Below are 22,399 nucleotides of genomic sequence, written 5' to 3' on the forward strand. Positions count from 1 at the left end.
TTGCACGTGGCTCTACGGGGTTGTGTTGCTTTTTTTTTACAGATAGTAGCTCCTCACTCCTAACTCCCAACCCAAACTAATTTTGAACAACGATTCGGAACATATGCAGCGCTAAACATTCTACTTCGACTGGACGATTTCTCCAAGTTCCAAACCCGGAAATCCTGCCAATTACGCCACTTGTCAGATTCTGATGTTATAATCCACTGATCTTTTCGAAGTCAAGAAAGAGGCATGAAACTTGTTGCTTCATGATTGTTTTATTAAGAGTTGATAGAACAAAGAGATATTGAAACAGAAAGTGGTAAGAGAGAGAGAAGTTAAAAATGGTGCCTAGCATAAAACAACTATTCTTATACTATTGAGATAAGGAAAATTCCATTCAAATTTAGAGATAAGAGACTATGAATACTTATTTGACTACTGCAGTACCAAGTTAACCAAGGAGAACACACTTATTTATTTAAAACAGAACAAAGAAGCTTCCAGAGCTTTCCAGAGTTATACATTGTATAATCACTGGAGGCATATTAAACTAGCATAACATACAAAAAGTATTTAAAATACGATCAGATAATTAATTGTCAAACTGCAAAGAAAATAACAATTAAACAGTCTAATCTAGGAATTAAACACTTGGATCCAACAATGTGCAATAGCAATTTGGCAGATAACAACTAATGAAGTTATGAATGTTGTAAAGGACTATTAAGGAAAATAGCAGAATATAAACCAGTTACAGATTTGGGCAGGGAAGTGCCAGGTGAAATTTAAGTGGGAGGTCTTGCACTTTGGGAGGTCAAATGAAAGGAGAAGTAGCATTGAGGCACAAAGGGATCCTGAGGTTCATGTCCATACTTGGATTACACTACCTGAATGTATAATCTATATTTTACTTGGATTACACCACCTGTATGTATAATCTATATTTTACTTGGATTGCACTACCTGTATGTATAATCTATATTTTCATTTATATTTATCATTATTATTGTTATGAGCAGAGAGACAACATCTACCGGAAGTAAATTCCTTGTATGTGCACAGGTACTTGGCGATTAAAGTCTGATTCTGATTCTGATAATTCACTGGAAGTGGCTGCTCAAGTGAATAAATTGCTGAAGAAGGCATATAGCCAGGGTTTTGACTATAAGAGTAAGGAAGTCGTGCTGCAACTGCATAAAATTTTAGTCTGATCACATTTAGAGTATTATCTGTAGTTCTGGCCATCCCATTATAGGAAGAATGTGAAAACAGTGCCGAGGTTACAGAAGAGATTTACCAGGATAATGCCTGGATTAAAGGGTAGGAACTACAAGGAAAGTTTGGACAAATTTGAGTTTTTCTCCCTAGAGTGTCAGAGGCTGAGGAGTGATGGAGTTTTTTTTAAATTATGAGGAATGTAGATAGGGTAGACTATCAGAAACTTTTCCCCAGGATAGAAATATCAAGCAGCAGAGGACATGTTTTTAAGGTTAGAGGAGGGAGTAAAAAAGCGACGTGAGGGACAAGTTTACTTTTATGCTGAGGGTGACAGGTGCCTGAAACAGGGTACCAGGCATAGATGTGGAAGCAGACTGTTTGATGGATTTTAAGAGGCTTTTAGATAGAAACCTGAAAATAAAGGGTAGGGGGAATGGATGACATGCAAGATGAATACATTTGTTATAAATTGGCATTACGTTCAGCACAACATCATGGGCAAATGGCCTATCCACTGCAGTATTGTTATCTGTTCTATGTTCTTGCTTCACTGGCTTGTTCCCTCACACCCAGTTCAAGATCAAACAGACCTTCTAATCACAGCCAGGCAGACCTCAAGCAGCCTCAGTTTTTGATGACCAGTGCCTTCTTTGTGCATGTGTGATACACTATTACAGCAGGGACATCTATCATTTTCTGCTTGTCAGTTGGTATCACCTTGTGGGTCCAGTTGTCCCCTGAACAAGTACTGAACGTGCAGATAAGAAAGTAATGGTATTTGCCTGTCTAACAATAGTTCCGACTAATCAATTTTCTGTATCTAAATTACCGTGAACCACACAAAAACTGTCAGCTGTACAGTAGAGTTTCTAATCCTTCCTTAAATTTCTCTCTTTATGGTTTATGCTACTGGCATTGTTCCATCTCTTTCTGTATTGCTATTGGCTAACTTTTTGGGACATTTATCAGCTGAAGTGGGGAAAGAGATCCTTGATATGTCTCTGTTTTTTCTACTAATACCATCACTGTGTCTGAATTAGGGGCTTTGAGTTATGCTTTGTTGTATCAAGTAATGTACTTTCTTCCCAATTATCACGGTTTGCCTTCCTTCTGAGTGGTTGTTCTTAAGATCCTGTTGTCCTATCAGATTTTTTTGCCCTCTGAATGGTAAGTTGCCTACTGGCATAATGATTAGTGCAAAAAGCCATCTGTTACATTCAAGTGTGCAATAGCCCTGAAGATTAATATTGATCAATTCTTTTGGCAGAATGATTGCATAGCTAGAGCGAGTACTCTTTCCAATACATGTGCCATGTGCATATATGAGAGTAATCACTCTTGCACCAAAGATTTATTTTTACTCTAGAAGTTATATAAGTTGTCTAGCACATATCACTGTTCATCCTGAAAGGCTGAAAATCCAATATGTTAGACTGTACCAATCAATAACAAACTATCAATCTGCACATTGTTTCATTATTAGGAAACAGAAATAATTTGCAACACCGTGTGTGTTTAACATAATCACAAAGCCAGCATGGTTCGTTGAAAGGAAAATCCTGCCTGACTACCCTACTGCAGTTTTTTGAGGAAATTACAATCAGGGTAGACAAAGGAGGTGCAGTAGACGTGGTGTATTAGTATTTTCAGAAGGCCTTTGATAAGGTGCCGCATGTGAGGCTGCTTAGCAAGATGGAATTACAGGGAAGTTACTAGCGTGGGTGAAGCATTGACTGGTTGGCAGAAAACAGAGGGTGGGAATAAAGGGATCCTAGTCTGGCTGGCTGCCAGTTACCAGTTGAGTTCCACAGGGGATGGTGTTGGGATCGCTGCTTTTTACAATGTATATCAATGATTTGGACTATGGTATTAATGGATTTGTGACTAAATTTGCCAATGATACAAAGATAAGTGGAGGAGTGGGTAGTGTTGAGGAAACAGAGATCCTGCAGAGAGATTTAGATGGTTTAGGGAAATGGGCAAAGAAGTGGCAAATGAAATACAGTGTTGGAAAGTGTATGGTCATGCACTTTGGTGGAAGAAATAAATGGACAGACTATTATTCAGATGTGGAGAGAATTCAAAATGCAGAGATGCAAAGGTACTTGGGAGTCCTTGTGCAAGATACCCTGAAGGTTAACCTCTAGGTTGCCTTGGTTGTGAAGAAGGTGAATACAATGTTGGCATTCATTTCTGCAAGTATAGAATATAACAGCAGGGATGTGATGTTGAAGCTCTATAGGGCACTCGTGAGACCACACTTGGAGTATTGTGTACAGTTTTGGGCTTCTTATTTTAGAAAGGATATACTGACACTGGAGAGGGTTCAGAGAAGATTCACAAGAATGATTCCAGGAATGAAAGGGTTACTGTATGAAGAACGTCTGTAGCTCTTGGGCTGTATTCCCTGGAGCTCAGTAGAATGAGGTGTATCTCATAGAAACATTCTGAATGTTAAAAGGCCTGAACAGATTAGATATGACAAAGTTATTTCCCATGGTAGGGGAGTCTTGGACAAGAGGGCACAACCTCAGGATATAAGTTCGTCCATTTAGAACTGAGATGCGGAGAAATTACTTTAGTCAGAACGTGGTAAATCTGTGGAATTTGTTGCCACAAGCGGCTGTGGAGGCCAAGTCACTGCGTGTATTTATGGCAGAGATAGACAGGTTCTTGACTATCCAGGACATCAAAGGATATGGGGTAAAAGCAAGGGAGTGGGGATGACTGGAAGAATTGAATCAGCCCATGATTGAATGGTGGAGCAGACTCAATGGGCCGAATGCCCTACTTCTGCTCCTGTATCTTATGGTTTTATGGTCTTATAATCACCTAGAGTGGTTGTAAAACTGAAATAACAGTGTCTCAAGTCAGTGAATCCTTTTCCAGGTCTCAGTTATTTTAATTTTATTGAGATGCAGTGCAGAATAGGCCCTTCCCACCCCCTGAGCTGCACCATCCAGCAATTCCCCTGATTTAATCCTAGCTTAATCACGGGAGAATTTACAATGACTGATTAACCTACCAACTGGTATGTCTCTTTGGACAGCAGAAGGAAACTGGAGCACCCAGAGGAAACCCTCCCAGTCATGGGAAGAATGTAAAAGGTCCTTACAGGCAGCAGCAGGAATTGAACCTGAGTTGCTGGTACTATAAGGTGTTGTACTAACCATTATCCTACCATGCTGCACTATTGTTGAGACTTTATTAACCATGTCAAGGCTACCACAAACAGAAGGCTGTCAGTGCCTGAGCACGTAATCTCGAGTGAAACAATAGAAGCAAAGGATTTCTGGATAGGACTAGCACACTGTGTGTGTGCATTGCTTCAAGCCAGGTTTTGACATACCTGATCAAAACGGCCTGTTCATTAAGCTTGTTCCATTGAAGATGAGCCAGATTCTTTTCAAAAGGCAGGTAATTAGAACATTAATTATTTCTGTCACTCAAATGGACGAGTTGTGAATAGCAACTCCCTTGCTGTATGCCAAATTGTTTACTAGACTGACTGGAAATTTTCCACTTCTGTGAGTACATGGAACAATCACAAAAAATTAGTTGTCTCCTGTAATGAAAAAGACCCTTGCACTTTCATCTGAATAATCTAAGGTACATGCCAAATAAATTAAATGTAATTAAATTCTGATTGTCAACAACTTTGTTAATAAAAGCGCACAGTCTACTCTCCATCTTGCCAACAACCTCTGGATTGTATTTGTCAATGTCTTATCTTATTATTTCTTTGAGTTTTGTTCTTGTATTAGAAATATTGAACCTCTATTTAAAATCTATGTACGTCTGAACCCTTAGTGCCTAGGTGGCACTTGGGGCCTCAAAGTCCATGTACAGTTTTGACAAGATGTGGAGCCAGGACCTGCTTCCAATGGGTGGCCAATAATAGCAATCCAGACTGACACAAGCACGGTCACTTTGGCACAGCAGAAGGGGAGACTAGCACCTTAAGAAATGTAACCCAGTGTGAGTTTTCAACTTCAGAAGAGGAAAAGAGAAGGGGAAGGGTTGCAGGAGTAATATTTGAAAAAGTCTTCTATTCATTCTTAGTAGAAGCATCATAAGCCTTTGACTTTGTTCTGGTGCCGCTCGCTGGCACTTGCTGGAATGAGTGTTCATTTTGATTGATGGTACGATAAATTACTGGCTTATTTCTTTCATCTCGATGTCTTTCAGTCATCGTAGTTCATTCTCGAAACGCAATGAATGAATGCGGCATTTGATGTAATAAGCAATGCTTTTCAACATGAACCACCAGAAAGAGGGTAGTCCTGGTTAATGCAACAATTTAGTGATCAGTTTCAGATCCAGTAAAATAAATACCATTTGCCAAGCTGTTTGCCCTCGGGTTTCAGAGTCAGCTGCCAACTGTGGGATGGTTGATAAAGGTGTTCCAATATGACACACCATTAAATTAAGGCTTCCAGCTGTCAGAAAGGACTTTACTCCTAGTGCTAGAAATAACATTATATATTTCTTTTGGTGTTACTCAGGAAATAATTTCTTTAATTGCAGGGCTCACATGTCTGTTCAGGTGTTTTAAAGTACCCTACCAATCCTCTAAGAGCACCATTCCAAAGAGTTAAGTACTACTGAAGTCTAAAACTGATTTGCAAAGCAAATTCATATTTACTTCCCAAAGAATTAATGCTTGTATCAGAGGAGAAAAGAAACAAAAACGAATAACTACGGTGCACTCTAGAGATACCATGGCAACGAAAAAGACTGCAATTCATTGATGTCTATTAATCATAGTTAAGCACATTTATCTTAGTTCTTTATAGCTAACCAGCATAATGATCAGGATTATTATTTATAATTAGAGGAAGTAATAGATCATACATAACCTTTGGATGAGTCTCATTAATTTACCTGATTCCATCGAGACTTCATACTGAGGTAGTTAGGTACTTCATCTCTGTCATTCTGTGCTCCAATGGCACATAGTTAATGCTCTGAAAAGGACAGCAGTGTGATCATGGAAAGAAAAATATGACGAATACTCAAGGGAAGTTTATGACTACTTTATACGAGAGTAATATGAAAATGTAGGGCATTACTTTGGAATTTGGGGTGCAATGTTTCCAAAGCCAATGGGTGTTACATAAAATACACTGGTGATTCATGGCATTTGCTTTTTGGAATGTGTGGGTGTTAAAATTAAATAAGAGCACGGTGCCAAATGCCACTGTGCCAATTATGATAAAGGCACTTAATAATCGGAGATTTACTTTCAATTTAATAAGCTACTTAATTAACTGTAAAAGTTGGTAAGTCCATGGAAAATTTGGTGAAAGAATTGCTTTCAAAACAGTTCATGAGTAGGATAGAGAGCTCCTGTCCAGAAGTATAAATCATATGCCTGAAGTGAAATCTAATGTTTCCTCACTGTAGGTTTCTCAAATGTTTCATCTTTACCATGATACATTGACTCATCTTCCATAGCACTGTGCAGAACAGATAGTGCTGGTGCCTCTTGGATTCAATGATCCGTGTTCAGTTCTGACTCCAGGTGCTGTCTAAGTGGCATCCTTCTGTGACTGCATGGGTTTTCCTGCGAGCTCCAGTTTTCTCCTTCATCTCAAAGCTATGCTTGTTGGTAGGTTACCCTGAAATATGGCAGGAGAATCAGGGTGAAGCTGATGGACAAAGGAAGTAAGTGGGGAAATAGGATTGATAGAGCTGGTCTGAGAGCCAGGATTGACTCAATATGCTGAATGACCTTCTATGCCATTCGGAAACTTGAAAAATATGAAATGCGATTGTGATATTAAATGTTTATCTACTTCCAAATTTGCAGCAGTCATTGTGAAATTTACACCAAAAAGAAATCAAACTTTGTGTAGAGCCTCTTACGCATGTTCCTGCTTAATGGAGTTGTTTTTAGCTCTTGGTGCTAAAGGGATAGTTAATGGTCAGTTTTGTGAACTTTGTGGGCAGTGACTAATTTGCAATGAAATAGTGAGAGTCAGCCAGCAGTCTGGGCCTTGTGGATGTCACAAAGGGTAAGGGAATGGGGGTATTGTTTCCTTTACTCCAAGAAAGGTTTCCACTTCATCTCTCCAAATCCAGCAGTCCCCTTAAGGACAGAACGTTCATCAGTTCAGCACTTGATACAAACAGATAGTTTGAGCAGGGAATAAATGGGGCCTGGAAGTGTGGGAAGCCATTTATACCAGTAGTGAAAAAAGGATCTGATGGGCTTTCATAATGTTTTTACCTTGCTATGGCTACCCACAATATAAACTGCTATCTTCTTTCTTCTACAATCTCAAGAAATAGTTGAAAGTGAAGGGACATAATTGCACAGCTACCTTTTGATTTTTCTTCATATTCATCCCTGTTATTTTATTGGATAAATACACTTGGTGGATGTTTTGCTAGAAAGGGGTGAAAAAGGCTGGTAATTTTTAAAAAACTGCTTTTGAGGACAATAATTTATAGAATCCCACTAACTTCTTCTTGCATAAATTTTGAAACATTCTGAAAATGAAGAAACTTAATTTGCAAATAAAATGTCTCCTATTGCAATGTTGAATTGTTTGTAAAAACCTTGAATACTTTATTTAAAGTTGTCAATTTAATTTGTTTCTGAACATAAAAAATTACACTGTTTCATCAGGTAGTGACGAATTTGGAAGTTATTTAACAATATCAGTGCATCCTGTGGAAGCGGCACTATACTAGGGTATCGCTTCCATCTGTTGTATTTTGGGGAGGTCAAGGAGGAGAGGGGAGAGTTTTACAGGACCAGTCAGTTCCTTTGGTGGCCTGTCAAATGTAGTAGCAATAGGATTCAAACTCTTAAAATCAAGTGAGGTAGGTAATATGTAAATGAAACTTTGTTGATGATGATTGAATTGCATGGTGTGGATATTTTTTCCCAGATAACGCCAGTTCCAGGCACACACCCTCTTCTGGTGTTCGTCAATCCTAAAAGTGGTGGGAAACAAGGAGAAAGGTGAGCCTCTGCTTTTGTGTCTCATTGAGTTATGAAAAATGAAAACAGCAGAATGTTGTTCATGGTGAGAAATTAAACAACAGTTCTAATTGGGGAAAACTAATGATAAACCCACATAATTATGGATGTATTATAATGCAATAATTTTAAGTATAAATATAAGATTAGTCAGTATCCAACTCAAATAGTAATCACTAATAAACACGATAAAAACATTGTTAGTCGTCTGAAATTGATCATGCTTACTGTATTTCCAATCTGGGGTATGAGTGGACCTCCTTGGAAAATGTCAGAGACCTAGTTTAAGTGAGTCGCCATTGCTTCAGAAACTTCAAAATGCCTAGACCAGGGCACTGTCACTCTCTGCCTCTTAAAATGTAATTCCAAATAGTGAAGGAAGAAAAACGCAAACACTAGGAAATATGCAGTTGCTGGAAATTCAAACAACACACACAAAATGCTGGTGGAACGCAGCAGGCCAGGCAGCATTTATAGGAAGAAGTACAGTCGACGTTACAGTAAACGTCGACTGTACTTCTTCCTATAGATGCTGCCTGGCCTGCTGCGTTCCACCAGCATTTTGTGTGTGTTGTAGTGAACGAAGAGTTGGCATTCTCCAAAGCAACTATTTGCTCTTGCCCATCCTGCAAAGAAGCTTAACATTTCTGCAACATATGAGTAATAGCATGATGGTCACCACAAAATTGGAGTGGTCTTTGTAGTTCATACTTCAGGGAGGTAAATGCACTGGACCTCCAAAGACTTCCAAAAATAATTTTATGAGTAATTGGCCCAATTAGACCCAGCACATAGTAGACAGAGGCAAATGTGATCCAGCAGGAGAGGGGAGTGGCCTAGTACAAAGTAGGAGATGGCATAAATTTTATGGCAGAATGTCTGTTGAGAATCGTCTGTTTCCAGCCTGGTGTTAGCTCCTGCCTGGCGCCCTATGTCTATCGTGACCATTCACAAATACTGGCAGTGTATCTCAACAGGGCACCTCTTGGTATAATGTCACAAGCCAAGGTAGTTTGAGGTCATCGTTATTATGCTTTAGCTGGTGACGTAAAGTCATTATATAGAAGGAATGTTTACTACAACTTTTCCTGAATTTACTGGAACTGCATGATGCTTATGAATATTAATGTAGTTCTTCATAAAGCTTATGCTATATTCCTCCATTTCCTGGTTATTCTATAAGGTAATGCTTAAAATATTACCCCCAACAACCGCCTGCAAAGGAGTATGACAGCTTAATATTCTTAAAATGCATCTGAGAATTGTAACGTTGGTTGTTTTGCAATGTATAAAATTGCAAAATTTTGATTTAAAAATGTCTGATACTGAGTGCACTTTTGATAAATTTAGTGTATCTTTAAGGGCTTATCCATCCCCTGCAGATATAATATAATGTAATAGACACTATCCCTTTGCTTCCTGACACACTGAGTTCTTTCAGCAGTTTATTTTCTGGAACTTAAGATTGAGTGATCAGATTTAAATACTAATTTTGAAAAATAAATCTTATAAGACCAATGCAACAAAATAATTTTGGGAAATTCTCCTTTTTAATTGTGCCTAACTTCAATGAAATACTAAGCATTACATGATTGAAATTGTCACTCATTAATTGTTCAGTGAAAATAAAGAATAGAAAACATATGACCTGGTATAAGTGTCGTGTCTAGTTAATATCCCCTACAAGTGCCTCTATTTATCTTCCCCCGTGACTTGTGCACTGTTTCAACTCACATTTCTGTAAAAGCACTACCTGGGGACATTAATTAGGTGTGACACCAGTACGAGCTTGACCCAAGCACCCTCCTGGAAAAGACCTTCATTATAAATCATCATTAAAACTAAAATGATTACAGTAACAATACAGATCACTTCTTCGTTAATATTAAATGATGAATTCACATATATTACTTTGTCTATAAAGATTCCTTTATGCTTTATCAAATAAACTCTTCTAGGAAACTGACATAAAATTCTAACATAAAACAGGTTGTTTTAACTAATGGATAATTTATTTTCTAATCTTTTCATAGAATCTTCAGAAAATTCCAGTTTTTGCTGAATCCTCGCCAGGTTTACAGTCTTGGTGGCAGTGGGCCAATGCCAGGGTAAGTACAACGGGAAAACCGGAATTAGAAATATCACATACAGATTGAAAATATGAAAAGGTTACCAAATTCATGTTTTTAATAATATTTATGTTGAACATTAAGGATGTAAGCTGTTTATAAATTTAGGTACAAATCATTTTCCGATCTCATAGGAAGCACTAACGTAACCCATAGAAAATAGTTCATGTTTACAGATTTAATCCTGATTTTAAAGCTCAATTATCAAGTATAACTTAATAAATGAACCATGATATCAAAGCTATTTGGAAGGGCATCATGACACATATTAACTTCTCTGAAGACTGAAATGCATCCGGAATTGTACACTGTAAAATTCTGCTGTTATATATTATAAGGTATGTAAAACAATTTTACTAATATCACCTTAAAATAAGTAAGATGCAATATGTTTTATTAATATTTTGCTCCAATAAGATAATGAAAATCTACTTCGGTTTTTGTGATACTGAAACACACTGAAGTCTCTTAAATCTGCATTGAAACTTTTGTTATCTTGGGAGTTGACAAGTTTCATTAATGTTGAAGACAAATAGTGAATAACGTTCTTGTATGAATTATGCGCTGTGCAGTTTGTTATGATACCCTGTGTTCCCAGCAGGGTGGGATGTACAAGCTGATAAATCTTACCCTTACAGAAACATTACAAGATTGCAGTCAGCCTGAGGCAAGATTACCAGACACATCTGTTTCCTAATTCACAAACAACAGTATTATATCTTAAACGTCTGACTTTCTCTTCAACCGTAGAGACTCCTTCCTGTAAATCATAAACAAAACTACAGTGAACAATTGTACTGCTTCTGAACTATCTTTCATTAAAAAAGAGGCGTAGTTTTAATATGTTGCGAGCAGAGTCCAGTGAAGAAAAAAAAAGCATGTTCACAGAAATTAGTGTTTGTATTGGGATATAATGTTAAATTAAACACAATAAAGTGTTTCACAGTATAGTATTTGAGTGGGAGTAAGGCAGCAATAGAATAAAAATAGTCGACGTGATTGAAGGCTTGAAAGATGAGGTTTTGGGGATACTTTACTTAATTATGAGAGAAACGGGGGCTCTAAAGGGATTGGCCTAGTCTCTTAAAGGATTTATAGCGTATGAGTTTGCAGAAGAATACAACTGTGCACTGACACGTAAAGTTGGAAAACCTTGTCAAGATAGGGTAGGTGATGCTGTGGACGGAATTATAAAAATCCTTCACTATTCAATGTATGGTGAAACAGATGGAAAAAAGAGGCTGAGGCAGTCTGGGGTAGGATATGGGTGGTGTTTGTAGATAAGTTAAAGTTTACATGCACAGTGGAGCAAGGAAGATCAACAAGCAAAACTGAGGTCAAGAAATATGGAGTCCACGGGGTAAAATTGGAATTGGCTTTATTAAAAATGTCTGCAGGGGGTTTGAAAGCTTAGTGAAGCAGTCACCCAAAACCTCAGGGCTAGACACGTGTAATGTCATCCTGAATAAATAGCAGGGAAAGTCAGTGGAATTGGAGGTTGGTGGGGTCCAGAATTTTTAAATGGACTGAACATCTTTGCACTGACTGACTGTATGACTCTCACATCATACAATGCTTCCAGGTTCAAGCTATCTGAGAGATTTTAGAATTTATCTAAAGGGTGACATGCATGGTGCTTCTACCTGCAGCAAATATAAAATGTTAATCAAATGGAAAGACCTTGGTCTGTCATCTTTCCCTCCTCCCTACCCAAAAGATCACTGAAGGTCACAGCACAGGTGAATGAGGTGGTGACAAAGGTATACTGGATGCTAACCTCCATTGGCCATGTTGTTGAATATAAAAGCATGGATGTCATATCATAAAATGAGGCCAATGTCAGAAGGGTGCCCCAGAGAAACAGATCATCTGGTCAACATTCTGATCTTGTCTGACCAGAGGTTCCATGAGGAGCAAGTAATAAAGTCCTCAGCATTCAGAAAAGCTATAGTTTTTTTTTTTGCTTACAGAGATCCAAGAAATAGAAAGAATGAAATAAAATCTGCAAAACTTTCTCTTCTCTATAAATATTGTTGGTGAAGAGTAATACATTTCTGCAGTAACATTTAGCTTGGGTGCATTGTGTTGGGAATATTCCATAACATTTCCCACACAAAACAACTTACTATTTCAATCTGACATTTCCATTCTTTTTCTCCAAGAGACAGTGATATTTTGTTGGATTTCCACCAATGACCAATAGCTAGCAAAGCAGATTAATATGCATTACAAGTGAACTGAGTTCAAAACAAAGATCCAGATGGGAGGCAAATGGCATCATAGCAAAAATGGAAATTTTAAAATTTAAACTCTCAGAGAACAGCACTGTTCATGAAAATAACTTTAGCTTCTATGCAAGTCTGTTGCATCTGTTAACTCTCAACAAGTGACATAGCCAAATATTCTGCAAAACTGAGAGAATCAGAAAAAGTCTGGATATTCTGCTTAGTCCTTGATCATTCTGCTGGCTTTCTCTTTGAACTTTGATTGGATGGCAAGAGAAGTGCGAAAAATAACTATTTGTGTGAACAGTTGCATTCCCATATGTGCATCAGTAATATTTTTACAGAAATAGATGTTAATTAATGTGCAGCATTAACACATTACAGAAATATAGGTGATTCTTGTAGTGATCACTTTTCTACCGAGGATTGGCCATTGATTTTAAATTGTATCCTGTTCTGATTATTGTCATCATTATTAGGGTGTCACAGAAATATGTCTACAAGGATCACAAACAATTCAACGTACCCACATTTCATTTTATTGAAAATTAAGTTTGCAAGCTTATTACCATTTATGAGAGAGAGTGTTTTGTTGTCCCTTCACTGGATATGTTGGTCATGGGCTAACATGGCAGATCATATTCCCTGAAGGACATTTATTAGCCAGATAAGTTTCAACTAAAATACATGGTTGTGTCACAGCCAGGGATTTGGCAATGCAGCAGATACGGCAATTGTGCTCATGAATATGCATACGTCAGCTAATTATTATTTCATTGTGATGGTATTTAACTCCTTTCTTTTCATCATTGCGCTTGTCAAGACTTGAGCAAAGCACGGTAATGTTTCGCTGCCTGCTTGCATTCGGTGTTGCCTGAGACCGTTGAGTTAACTGATCCTGAAGACTAGTGATATTAATTTTATATTTAGTTATTCCTTTCAGCAACAGTGTTGTGTTGACTTTGTTTTCCATTTGAGAGTTTTAGTTAACGGCCCTGTTTGGCCTGGAGTTTATTGTTTTCCTTTCCCTCTAACTCTGTTCGCATTAAAGTCTGTGAACTATCGACCTGCTTCAGTGTCTCTCTCTCTCTCTCCGCACTTGGGCCATATCCAAATGTAGTGACAGCAAGGCTCAATCACACAAAGAATGAAGTTAAATACCATCACAATGAAATAATAATTAGCTGACATGTACATACTCGTGAGCGCAATTGCAGTATCTGCTGCGCTGCTGAATCTGTGGTTGTGACAGGTTGCCCTTGTCGATAGTGATATTTTTTTCCTGTTTCATGAATGGAATTAAATCTCTAGCTGACATTTTATGATTTGAAGACTTTGATGATTGTTTCCTTTGGGATGTGCAGGACACCTCTTTATCATACTTAATGATGACAGTACAGCAGCACATTCTTGCTTCATCCGCACTACTAGTCAAAGTTTAAACCCCATCAAGCACACAAACCTGCACATTGTGCTTCCAATTTGACCAGTTGCTAGTTATATTTCTCCCTATATATCATTCCTATGTTGTCATATGTTCACCCGTCTCTCCCTTTCATTGCTTCAATTCTGGACTTTAATGATTTGATAATCCTTAAGTTAAATAAATATTTAGCAGAATTCCAAAAATACCCCAAAGTTGCTGGTGGTTGACTATGGTCATCCAACATTATGAAGCAAGCTTTAGTAATATGGGTGAAAATTTCTTCTTGCCATATAAAGAAGTGACTGTACACTTGTGGTAAGGTAAGCACAATATTTGATTGCATTGTTTGAAGCTTCCACAGAAGTACTTCAGCTGGAAAAATGGGCTGAAAAATGGCAGATGGAATTTAATGGAGACAAGTGTGAGGTTTTGCATTTTGGTAGGACCAACCAGTGAACGGTAGGGCACTGAGGACTGCAGTAGAACAAAGGAATCTGGGAATACAGGTCCATAATTCAGAATCAGAATCAGGTTTATTATCACCAGCATGTGATGTGAAATTTGTTAAATTAGCAGCAGCAGTTCAATGCAATACATAATCTAGCAGAGGGAGAGAAAAAAAATAAAATACAACTTAATAATAAATAAGCAAGTAAATCAATAATGTATATTGAATAGATTTTTAAAAATGTGCAAAAACAGAAATACCGTATATTAAAAAAAAGTGAGGTAGTGTCCAAAGCTTCAATATCCATTTAGGAATTGAATGGCAGAGGGGAAGAAGCTGTTCCTGAATTGCTGAGTGTGCGCCTTCAGGCTTCTGTATCTCCTACCTGATGGTAACAGTGAGAAAAAGGCATGCCCTGAGGACTGGATGTCCTTAATAATGGACACTGCTTTTCTGAGTCATCACTCCCTAAAGATGTCCTGGGAACTTTGTAGGCTAGTGCCCAAGATGGAGCTGATTTGATTTACAACCTTCTGCAACTTCTTTCGGTTCTGTGCAGTAGTACCCCCCCCCCCCCCCCAATACCAGTTGCAAGTGTCATCACAGATAGATAGGGTCGTAAAGAGACCTTTTGGCACATTGGACTTCATAAATCAATGTATTGAATATAGGAGAAGTTATGTTGAAGCTGAATAATATATCTGTGAGGCCTAATTTGGCATACTGTGTTCAATTTTGGTTACCTGCTTTCAGGAAAGATGTAAACAAGGTTGAAAGAATACAGAGAAAATTTACAAGGATATTGCCGGCTCTGGAGAGCCTGAGTTATAAGGAAAGATTGAATAGGTTGGGACTTTATTTCTTAGGATGTAGAAGATTGAGAGGAGATTTGATGTAGGTATACAAAATCATGTGGGGTATGGCTAGGGTAAATGGAAGCAGGCTTTTTCCACTGAAGTTGGATGGGACAATAACCAGAGATCATGGATTAAGGGCTAAAAGGTGAAAAGTTTAAGGGGAACATGAGAGGAAACCTCTTCACTCAGAGGGTTGTGAGAGTGTGGAATGAGATGCCGGCACATGTGGTGCATTCAAGATTGACTTTAATGTTTAAAAGAAGTTTGGATAGGTACATGGATGATCGAGGTATGGAGGGCAATGTCCTGATGCAGGTAAATGGAGCAGGCAGTTTAAATAGTATCTGCATAGACTAGATAGGCCAAGGAGCCTGTTTATGTGCTGTACTTCTCCATGACTATGTCTCTACTTGAATCACAAAATGCTATGCCAAGGTTCCAATGACTTGCCTTGTTTAATTTGCAGTATTCTTCAAAATATTCTTGACCAGAAGACATCATGTACATCTAACAACTGGTGATACAAGAATTACCCCTTAATAATAATGGTCTGTTAGGCTCAGAGAGAATCTGTATTTACTGACAGGTACCATTTTGTCTCAAACTAAAAAGCACGTGAATTTACACAACCGAATTTCTGTGTACAGATCTATTGAGTTTCCCCAATCCTCCATGAACAGTCAAAAAAATAGAAAAGATCATACCCAGGAAAGTAGTCCATATTGTGATTTGGGGTCCTCCACATCCATGATGCCTGGTCTCCAGAGAATTGTTGCTATGTTGCATTTGAAGCTTCTTTCTTTTAATCCCTTCTTATCAGGTTAAATGTTCCATTTCAATCTCTTTGGCTTTAGGTCATCTGACTTACCTATGTCACCTTTTTATTGGCCCTGGTCCAAGCTAGTATCCATTTATTGCCCTCTTTCACAAGTGACTACTGGTAATTTATTGCCTTTACTTGTAAGTCAGCAACCAGCACAATCACTCAGGGCAGACAGAGACCCCATATTCACAAACATGCATGTTATACCAAAGAACACCTCATAAATGACTTCTTATTTGGAAATTATCTCTAGTCCAGCAGATTACCTGGTGCATCATTGTTTCTACTTTTAACACTGATTTAGCGAAGCTATATCAGTCCACAAGATGGAAGATACAGAGCAGCTTCACAAAATGGCAGTCTCCATTGCTTCATCCTCATGACAAGAAAAAAGACAATTGGTCTGGCTACTTCCACTATCCTTGGCTCATTCAAATTCACTGATTTGTAGACTGGTTCTTTCTGGCCAACAAAGATATCTTCAGCTGTACTGTAATGAGACTCTAGGAGACACAACACTTACCACATCCAAAGTGATAATGGTCAACTGTCATCTCTAACTTGGCTCAACCCAATACTGTACTGAACAATTGCACCACAGAGTGGCACAGACTAACCCTTCTTTCACTTACCTCATGATGTTTTGTCAATTTCCTGTCATTTTGGCTAGAACAGCCATTGAATGGTCTGACATGTCTGCTTTTAATGCCTGTGATTTGTTCTTCCTTTCTCTCAGAGTCATAGCTGTTGTGACCTTAAACAACCTTCTTAACCACTCATTGCACACTAATTTTGGTGTCATCCACAAACCTACAAATTCAGATACTTATTATCTCATCCAAATCATTAATATATCCTGTTATACTCTTTTGTTTGGCTGTATTCATGGGTATTCATGTATAATTGAATGACAAGTGAAACTTGAACTTTAACTTAAAAGTGAAGCACAGTGCTGATCTCTGCAGCACACTACTGGACACAGGTCTCCATCCTGAAAAAGCCCTCCATCACCACCATTGGACTCTTTCCACCAAGCCAGTCTTGTATCCAGTTGACTAGCTCACTTTGGATTGCATTTAATCTCATTTTCTGGACCACACTACCATTTGGGATCTTGACAAAGTCCTAGGATACACTTGCTTGGACCACAGTGATGAATCCAGCTTTACATACTTCAAGGTTCCATATGCAGGTTTTCAGTATAGGTTGCCATCCTAAGTATTGCTGCGATGGGATTGCTAATCAAAGACACAACTCCTCCAACTCCCCCACCTCTCTCATGACTGTGTCTTTCTTCATCCACATCCTTTAAACACTCACAAAATTCTACAGATGTACGGTGGTCCAGTATTGGTGGGTAGTGGTACTGCACAGGATCAAAGTAAGCTGCAGATAGTTGTTAACTTGGAGCTTACAACTTGATGGAGTTGTAAGCTCCATCATGGACACTAACCTCCGTAGTATCCAGGACACCTTTGAGGAGTGTAACCTCAAAAAGGCAGCGTCCATCATTAAGGACCTCCATCACCCAGGTCATGCCTTGTTCTCATTACTACCATCAGGAAGGAGGTAAAGAAGCCTGAAGGCACACACCCAATGATTCAGAAACAGCTTCTTCCCCTCTGCCATCTGATTTCTGAATGTACATTGAACCAAGGAACACTACCTCACTACTTTTTAATTTCTATTTTCCACTACATATTTAACTATACTTACTGTAATTCATAGATTTTATTCTATTATTATTATGCATTGCTTTGAACTGCTGCTGCAAAGACAACAAATTTCACAACATATGCTGGTGATATTAAACCTGATTCTGATCCTTCTAAATAGACTCTGAAAATAAAATGTTCAGATATTCTCAAAATTTGGCTTTGTACTTCACAAGTACAAAATACACCTTTAACTGTGTTAACTTTTTATTAAACTTCAGACTGGACATTTCCCTTTTTACTGATATACCCTTCTCTCTACTGTGCACTGTGACTTCAACATGTATAATCAGTTGGATGCAATACAATAGTTTGCTAAGGTTATTTGAAAAGCAACAAAACATCATTCTCTCCACAAAGGCTGGTTATATATAAATCTGTTGTTTTGCAGCACTAGTACAGTGCAGGCATAAGAAATACAATGAATAAGTTGGGCAAAAAAAATAGTAAAGTTGTGGACCATTTAGAAAACTGATAGAGGAGGGAAGAAATTTCTGAATCAGCGAGTGTGGATCTTCAGGGTCTTGTGCCTCCTTCCCAATGGTAGTAATGAGAAGAGGGCATGTTCCAGATGGCCAGGGTCCTTAGTGATGAATGCCAGCTTTTTGGTGCACCAGCTCTTGAGGCGTCCTCAATAGTTGGCAGTGATTTGCCCTTAGTGGAGCTGCTTGAGTTTACAACTTTCTGCAGCCTATTGTGACCCTGTGCATTCCATATCAGTTTGTGATGGAACCAGTCAGATTGCTCTCCACTGTACAACTTATAGAAATTTGTAAGAGACTTTGTTGACATACCAATTCACTTCAAACTCCCAATGATGAAGAGCCACACATTCATAATTGCATCGACACATTGGACCCAGGATTGATCCACTTAGATGTTGAACCCCAGGAACTTGAAGCTGCTCACCCTATCCGTTTCCGACCCCTCAATGAGGACTGGACTGTAATCTCCTAAATTCCCTTTCCTGAAGCCCACAATCAATTCCCACAATCTTGCTGATGTTGAATGCAAGGTTGTTGTTGTGACACTACTCACCAGGTGAGTTATCTTACTTTTGTATACCTCTGAGATTTTATTGACAATGATGGTATCATTGGAAAATCTATAGATAATGTTTGAGGGGTGCCTAGCCACATCACTATGAGCGTAAAACGAGTAGAGCAGTGGGCTAAGGATACATACTTGAAGTACAATAAAAGCAGATCTAGATTTAACCAGAGCTTTCTCCAACCTCAACTGAACATGAATGTTTCTAAGAGCAGGGAAGTTCTTGCAGTGATCAGGGAATTCTTCAAAAGACCAGGTTAACATCTACCATTTAGTCAAAAATACTGAAGTAGATTAATAGCCTGAAGTGAGATCACATAAACATTACTGATGTCTATTTGATTTTATGCAAATAGGTACTGGAGTTTAGAATTGCTTCATTGGCTGAATTTTGGGTCATTCTAAGGGGAACCATTTCAGTCTGATTTTCCTTTGGAAGGAATGTATCTCTTCTGTTACAGGTGTCCTGCAAAGTTTAATTAATGCATTATGATACTGCTTTAAGTTACTGGTAGATAACTGAAACATTTCATAAGTAATTTTAATCATTGCTTATTCAATTCATAAAAGTAAATTTTGAAGATCATTCTTCTAACTTCATATTTTGCCAAAGCCTTTTAAATATAGAAACCTTGTTTTATTCAAAATCGTGAAAGGTAAAGTGGTTAACATCAGTTGAATTTCAGAATGGAGGAGACTAAAAATTGGCCCCAACTATGCTATACCAACTTGTTTGCAAAACCCAAAGCTTTAATTCAGAAACCTATTCGTATCTTAGCAAACCTTGCCTCATTGCACCTTTGGAGACTTTCCAATTGTTTCATACTGCCATAGTTTTATCTACTGCAGTCTCTGACCCCTAAAAAATCATGAAATGAATATTAATACAACACAATTATAGCTAACATGTTTCATGTTGGAAATCCTTATGACAGTGATGATAGTGTAACAAACAGAGGTTTGCTAATCTTTCTTGGGTATAGAAAGTGAAAGACGCACTCAGCAGAAAACTGACTGAACTTTCAGAAATGCTGTGAGAGAAATCTCAACCTCCCTGTTCAAACATCAAAATGCACATGGTAAAAATAATCTCCAAAGAAACAAATTAACATCCTGCTCCCCAGTGCCTTCTCCTTGCATCAAAGCTTCAACGCAAACAGAGAAAATAGAATGTGGGTGCTGTTTTTACTCCAGTAATGCTGGATCTCACAATGTAGCCTCTGAGTGAATAATGGAAAGTAAATCAGCTTAAACTCTTTAGAGGGATGAAGGGGATTTGAACTGGTGACAAAAGTTGTATTTAATTACTCCCTTCAGTTTATACACGCTGAAGCAATTAGTCAGATTTACAGTACGTGTAATTAATATAATCTCCAAGACTGATGGAAGTTTTATCTTATACCGAGATGCCATATTGGCACCTAAGTCCTTTTGCGGGAATAAATAAAAAATCAGATAGTTTAGAAGGATTGATCTTTTTTTTTCAGATGACTTACCATTGCAGTACTAGGGGCTAGAAATTCATTTTCACAGAGCTGGGGAAAACTTAACACTACAGTTGTTTGCAAAAATAGTTTAACCCAGAGTAAGGTAATTTCTGTCAATTATCTCAAACTTTTATCACATATCAGGAAATTGCCATTTTCAATTAAGTAGTATCATTATTTCAATTCAACTTTTGTGAAACTCCCCTAAATGATGTTAAGATTAGTGTTACACATATTATTCATCTGCATTAGGGTTATGAACCTGAAACATGACAACTGTTATCTACAACATTAAAGCTTGATTTTATTGATCCTTTCCCCTTGAATTTACAAAGTTTGTATACCATTTACACAATTGCACTGTCTTCTTATGTCTGACCATCTCTGAGACATCAAATGCAACTTCACAGGTATGGTTTGATGGATGTGGGTAGTTAAAGCCAATGTCACTTTCAGCTGATCTTTGCAACATTTCATAGCATTCTACCCAAACTTTATTCTGAAGGAGAGGAGACTTCATCCACTTTTCCCTCCTCCCACGGGATGAGACTAAACAGATATAGGAGCATTTACGTGCTCTACGAACAAATGTAGGCATTTAGAGACCACCCTAAGGTCTTCACATGGAATTCCTACCAGGTGCACGTGGCTAAATAAAAGAGGTTATGCAGTTGCTGGAAATCCCGATTAACACACACAAAATGCTGGAGGAACTCAGCAGGTCAGGCAGCATCTATGGAAAAGAATAAAGAGTCACTGTTTCATATCAAGACCCTTCTCAGGACAAGCATACATGCCTGTAACCTTGAAACTTCTATAGGGTCCTGTGGTTGCTGTCTTTCAGCTTGTCCAGGTCTCTCTGATTCCTTGGAGGCATTCTTCCAGCTCTCTCTGTTCATCAGTGGCAACTGTTTCTTGTCTTGTGGGTTCACATTTTTAAGAATAGGCTACAAACCTTGTGCAGATCTATATGCTGACCATTGTGAGAACATGCCACACCTCAGCAATGATAGCTGAAACTGATACTATCATTTACCCAAGGATGCATGACAATTCGTTTGTATATGTCATATTTGAATTTCTTGTTTCTAAAGCCACTTTCAGAATCAGTATATTAGAGTGACCCACAATGTTTTTCCAACAAGAAAAAGACAGATAATACTTTCTGCAAGTTTTGAAACTCTGGTAAACTAGAAGAGAATGCATGTTTAGAAACATCATTAGGAACAAGGATAGTCTGTGAGCATTTCATTTTGGAAGTAAATCAATTTTAAGATATATTTTTCCACTCAAAGTTCTACAAGAATCTATTTTGAGAAGGGCTAGCAGTAAAAACTACTGATCCAAACACATTGCTAGTTGTTGAATATCATGGTACAATGGTGAAAGATTTGGGGTTGGTAATCAGCAGAAGGGAATGGTATTTTTAATTGTTAAATTAGTGAAGGATCCACTAAACAAGCTGCAGTCTATTGAAATCAATGAAGTCATGATTTCACTGAACATTCGCAACAGCAGCTTCAATGTTGAAAGCATTACACGGAACGAGTGCATGGAAAAACCTTGCACGACTTGGATATCTGGTGCCTGCCCTGTTGTAGGGGGAGCATTGACCTTGATGTTTCCCTGCTGACTTGCAGAAGCAGTGATGCACCATCAATAACTCTCTGAGACGTGAGGCGAGATATAGGCTTTTATTGACTGGAAGAAAGAACAAGCAACAATTGACCACCATACTACATCCTGGAGACTGAGGGCAGGGCTCAGGCCCCAATCGCCTTTATACCGGGGTCAGTGGGAGGAGCCACGGTCAGTGGGAGGAGCCACAGGAGCAGTCAGCAGTGGGGGCGTGTCCAGCCAGGTATATGTAGTTCACCACAAGCAGCTGCAGCGCACCCTTTTCACACCAATGCTGGCTGAATCATGCTCCTGTGCTGGGAACTCCTAGTATAGGGCACCTGGTTCTTCACCTGCACTGGTGAGGCAACAATTCCCTTTCTGTGAATGAGAGAGTCCAGCACAAGGTGGACTAAAAGAGCACAGAA

At 38.4% G+C, this 22,399-nt stretch overlaps 1 protein-coding gene across 2 annotated transcripts in view; it reads left to right on the forward strand.

The window, feature by feature from the left end:
* Positions 1–22,399, forward strand: part of dgkb (diacylglycerol kinase, beta) — a 768,700-nt gene that overhangs the window by 372,896 nt on the left and 373,405 nt on the right. For both annotated transcript variants that reach the window (XM_073054135.1, XM_073054136.1), the window contains 2 exons: positions 8,103–8,176; positions 10,228–10,302. In XM_073054135.1, the coding sequence (XP_072910236.1) occupies positions 8,103–8,176; positions 10,228–10,302 (149 nt within the window). The remainder of the gene's footprint in view (positions 1–8,102; positions 8,177–10,227; positions 10,303–22,399) is intronic.

Source organism: Hemitrygon akajei, chromosome 8, assembly GCF_048418815.1.
Source record: "Hemitrygon akajei chromosome 8, sHemAka1.3, whole genome shotgun sequence".
In the NCBI taxonomy this organism is placed as follows: domain Eukaryota; kingdom Metazoa; phylum Chordata; class Chondrichthyes; order Myliobatiformes; family Dasyatidae; genus Hemitrygon; species Hemitrygon akajei.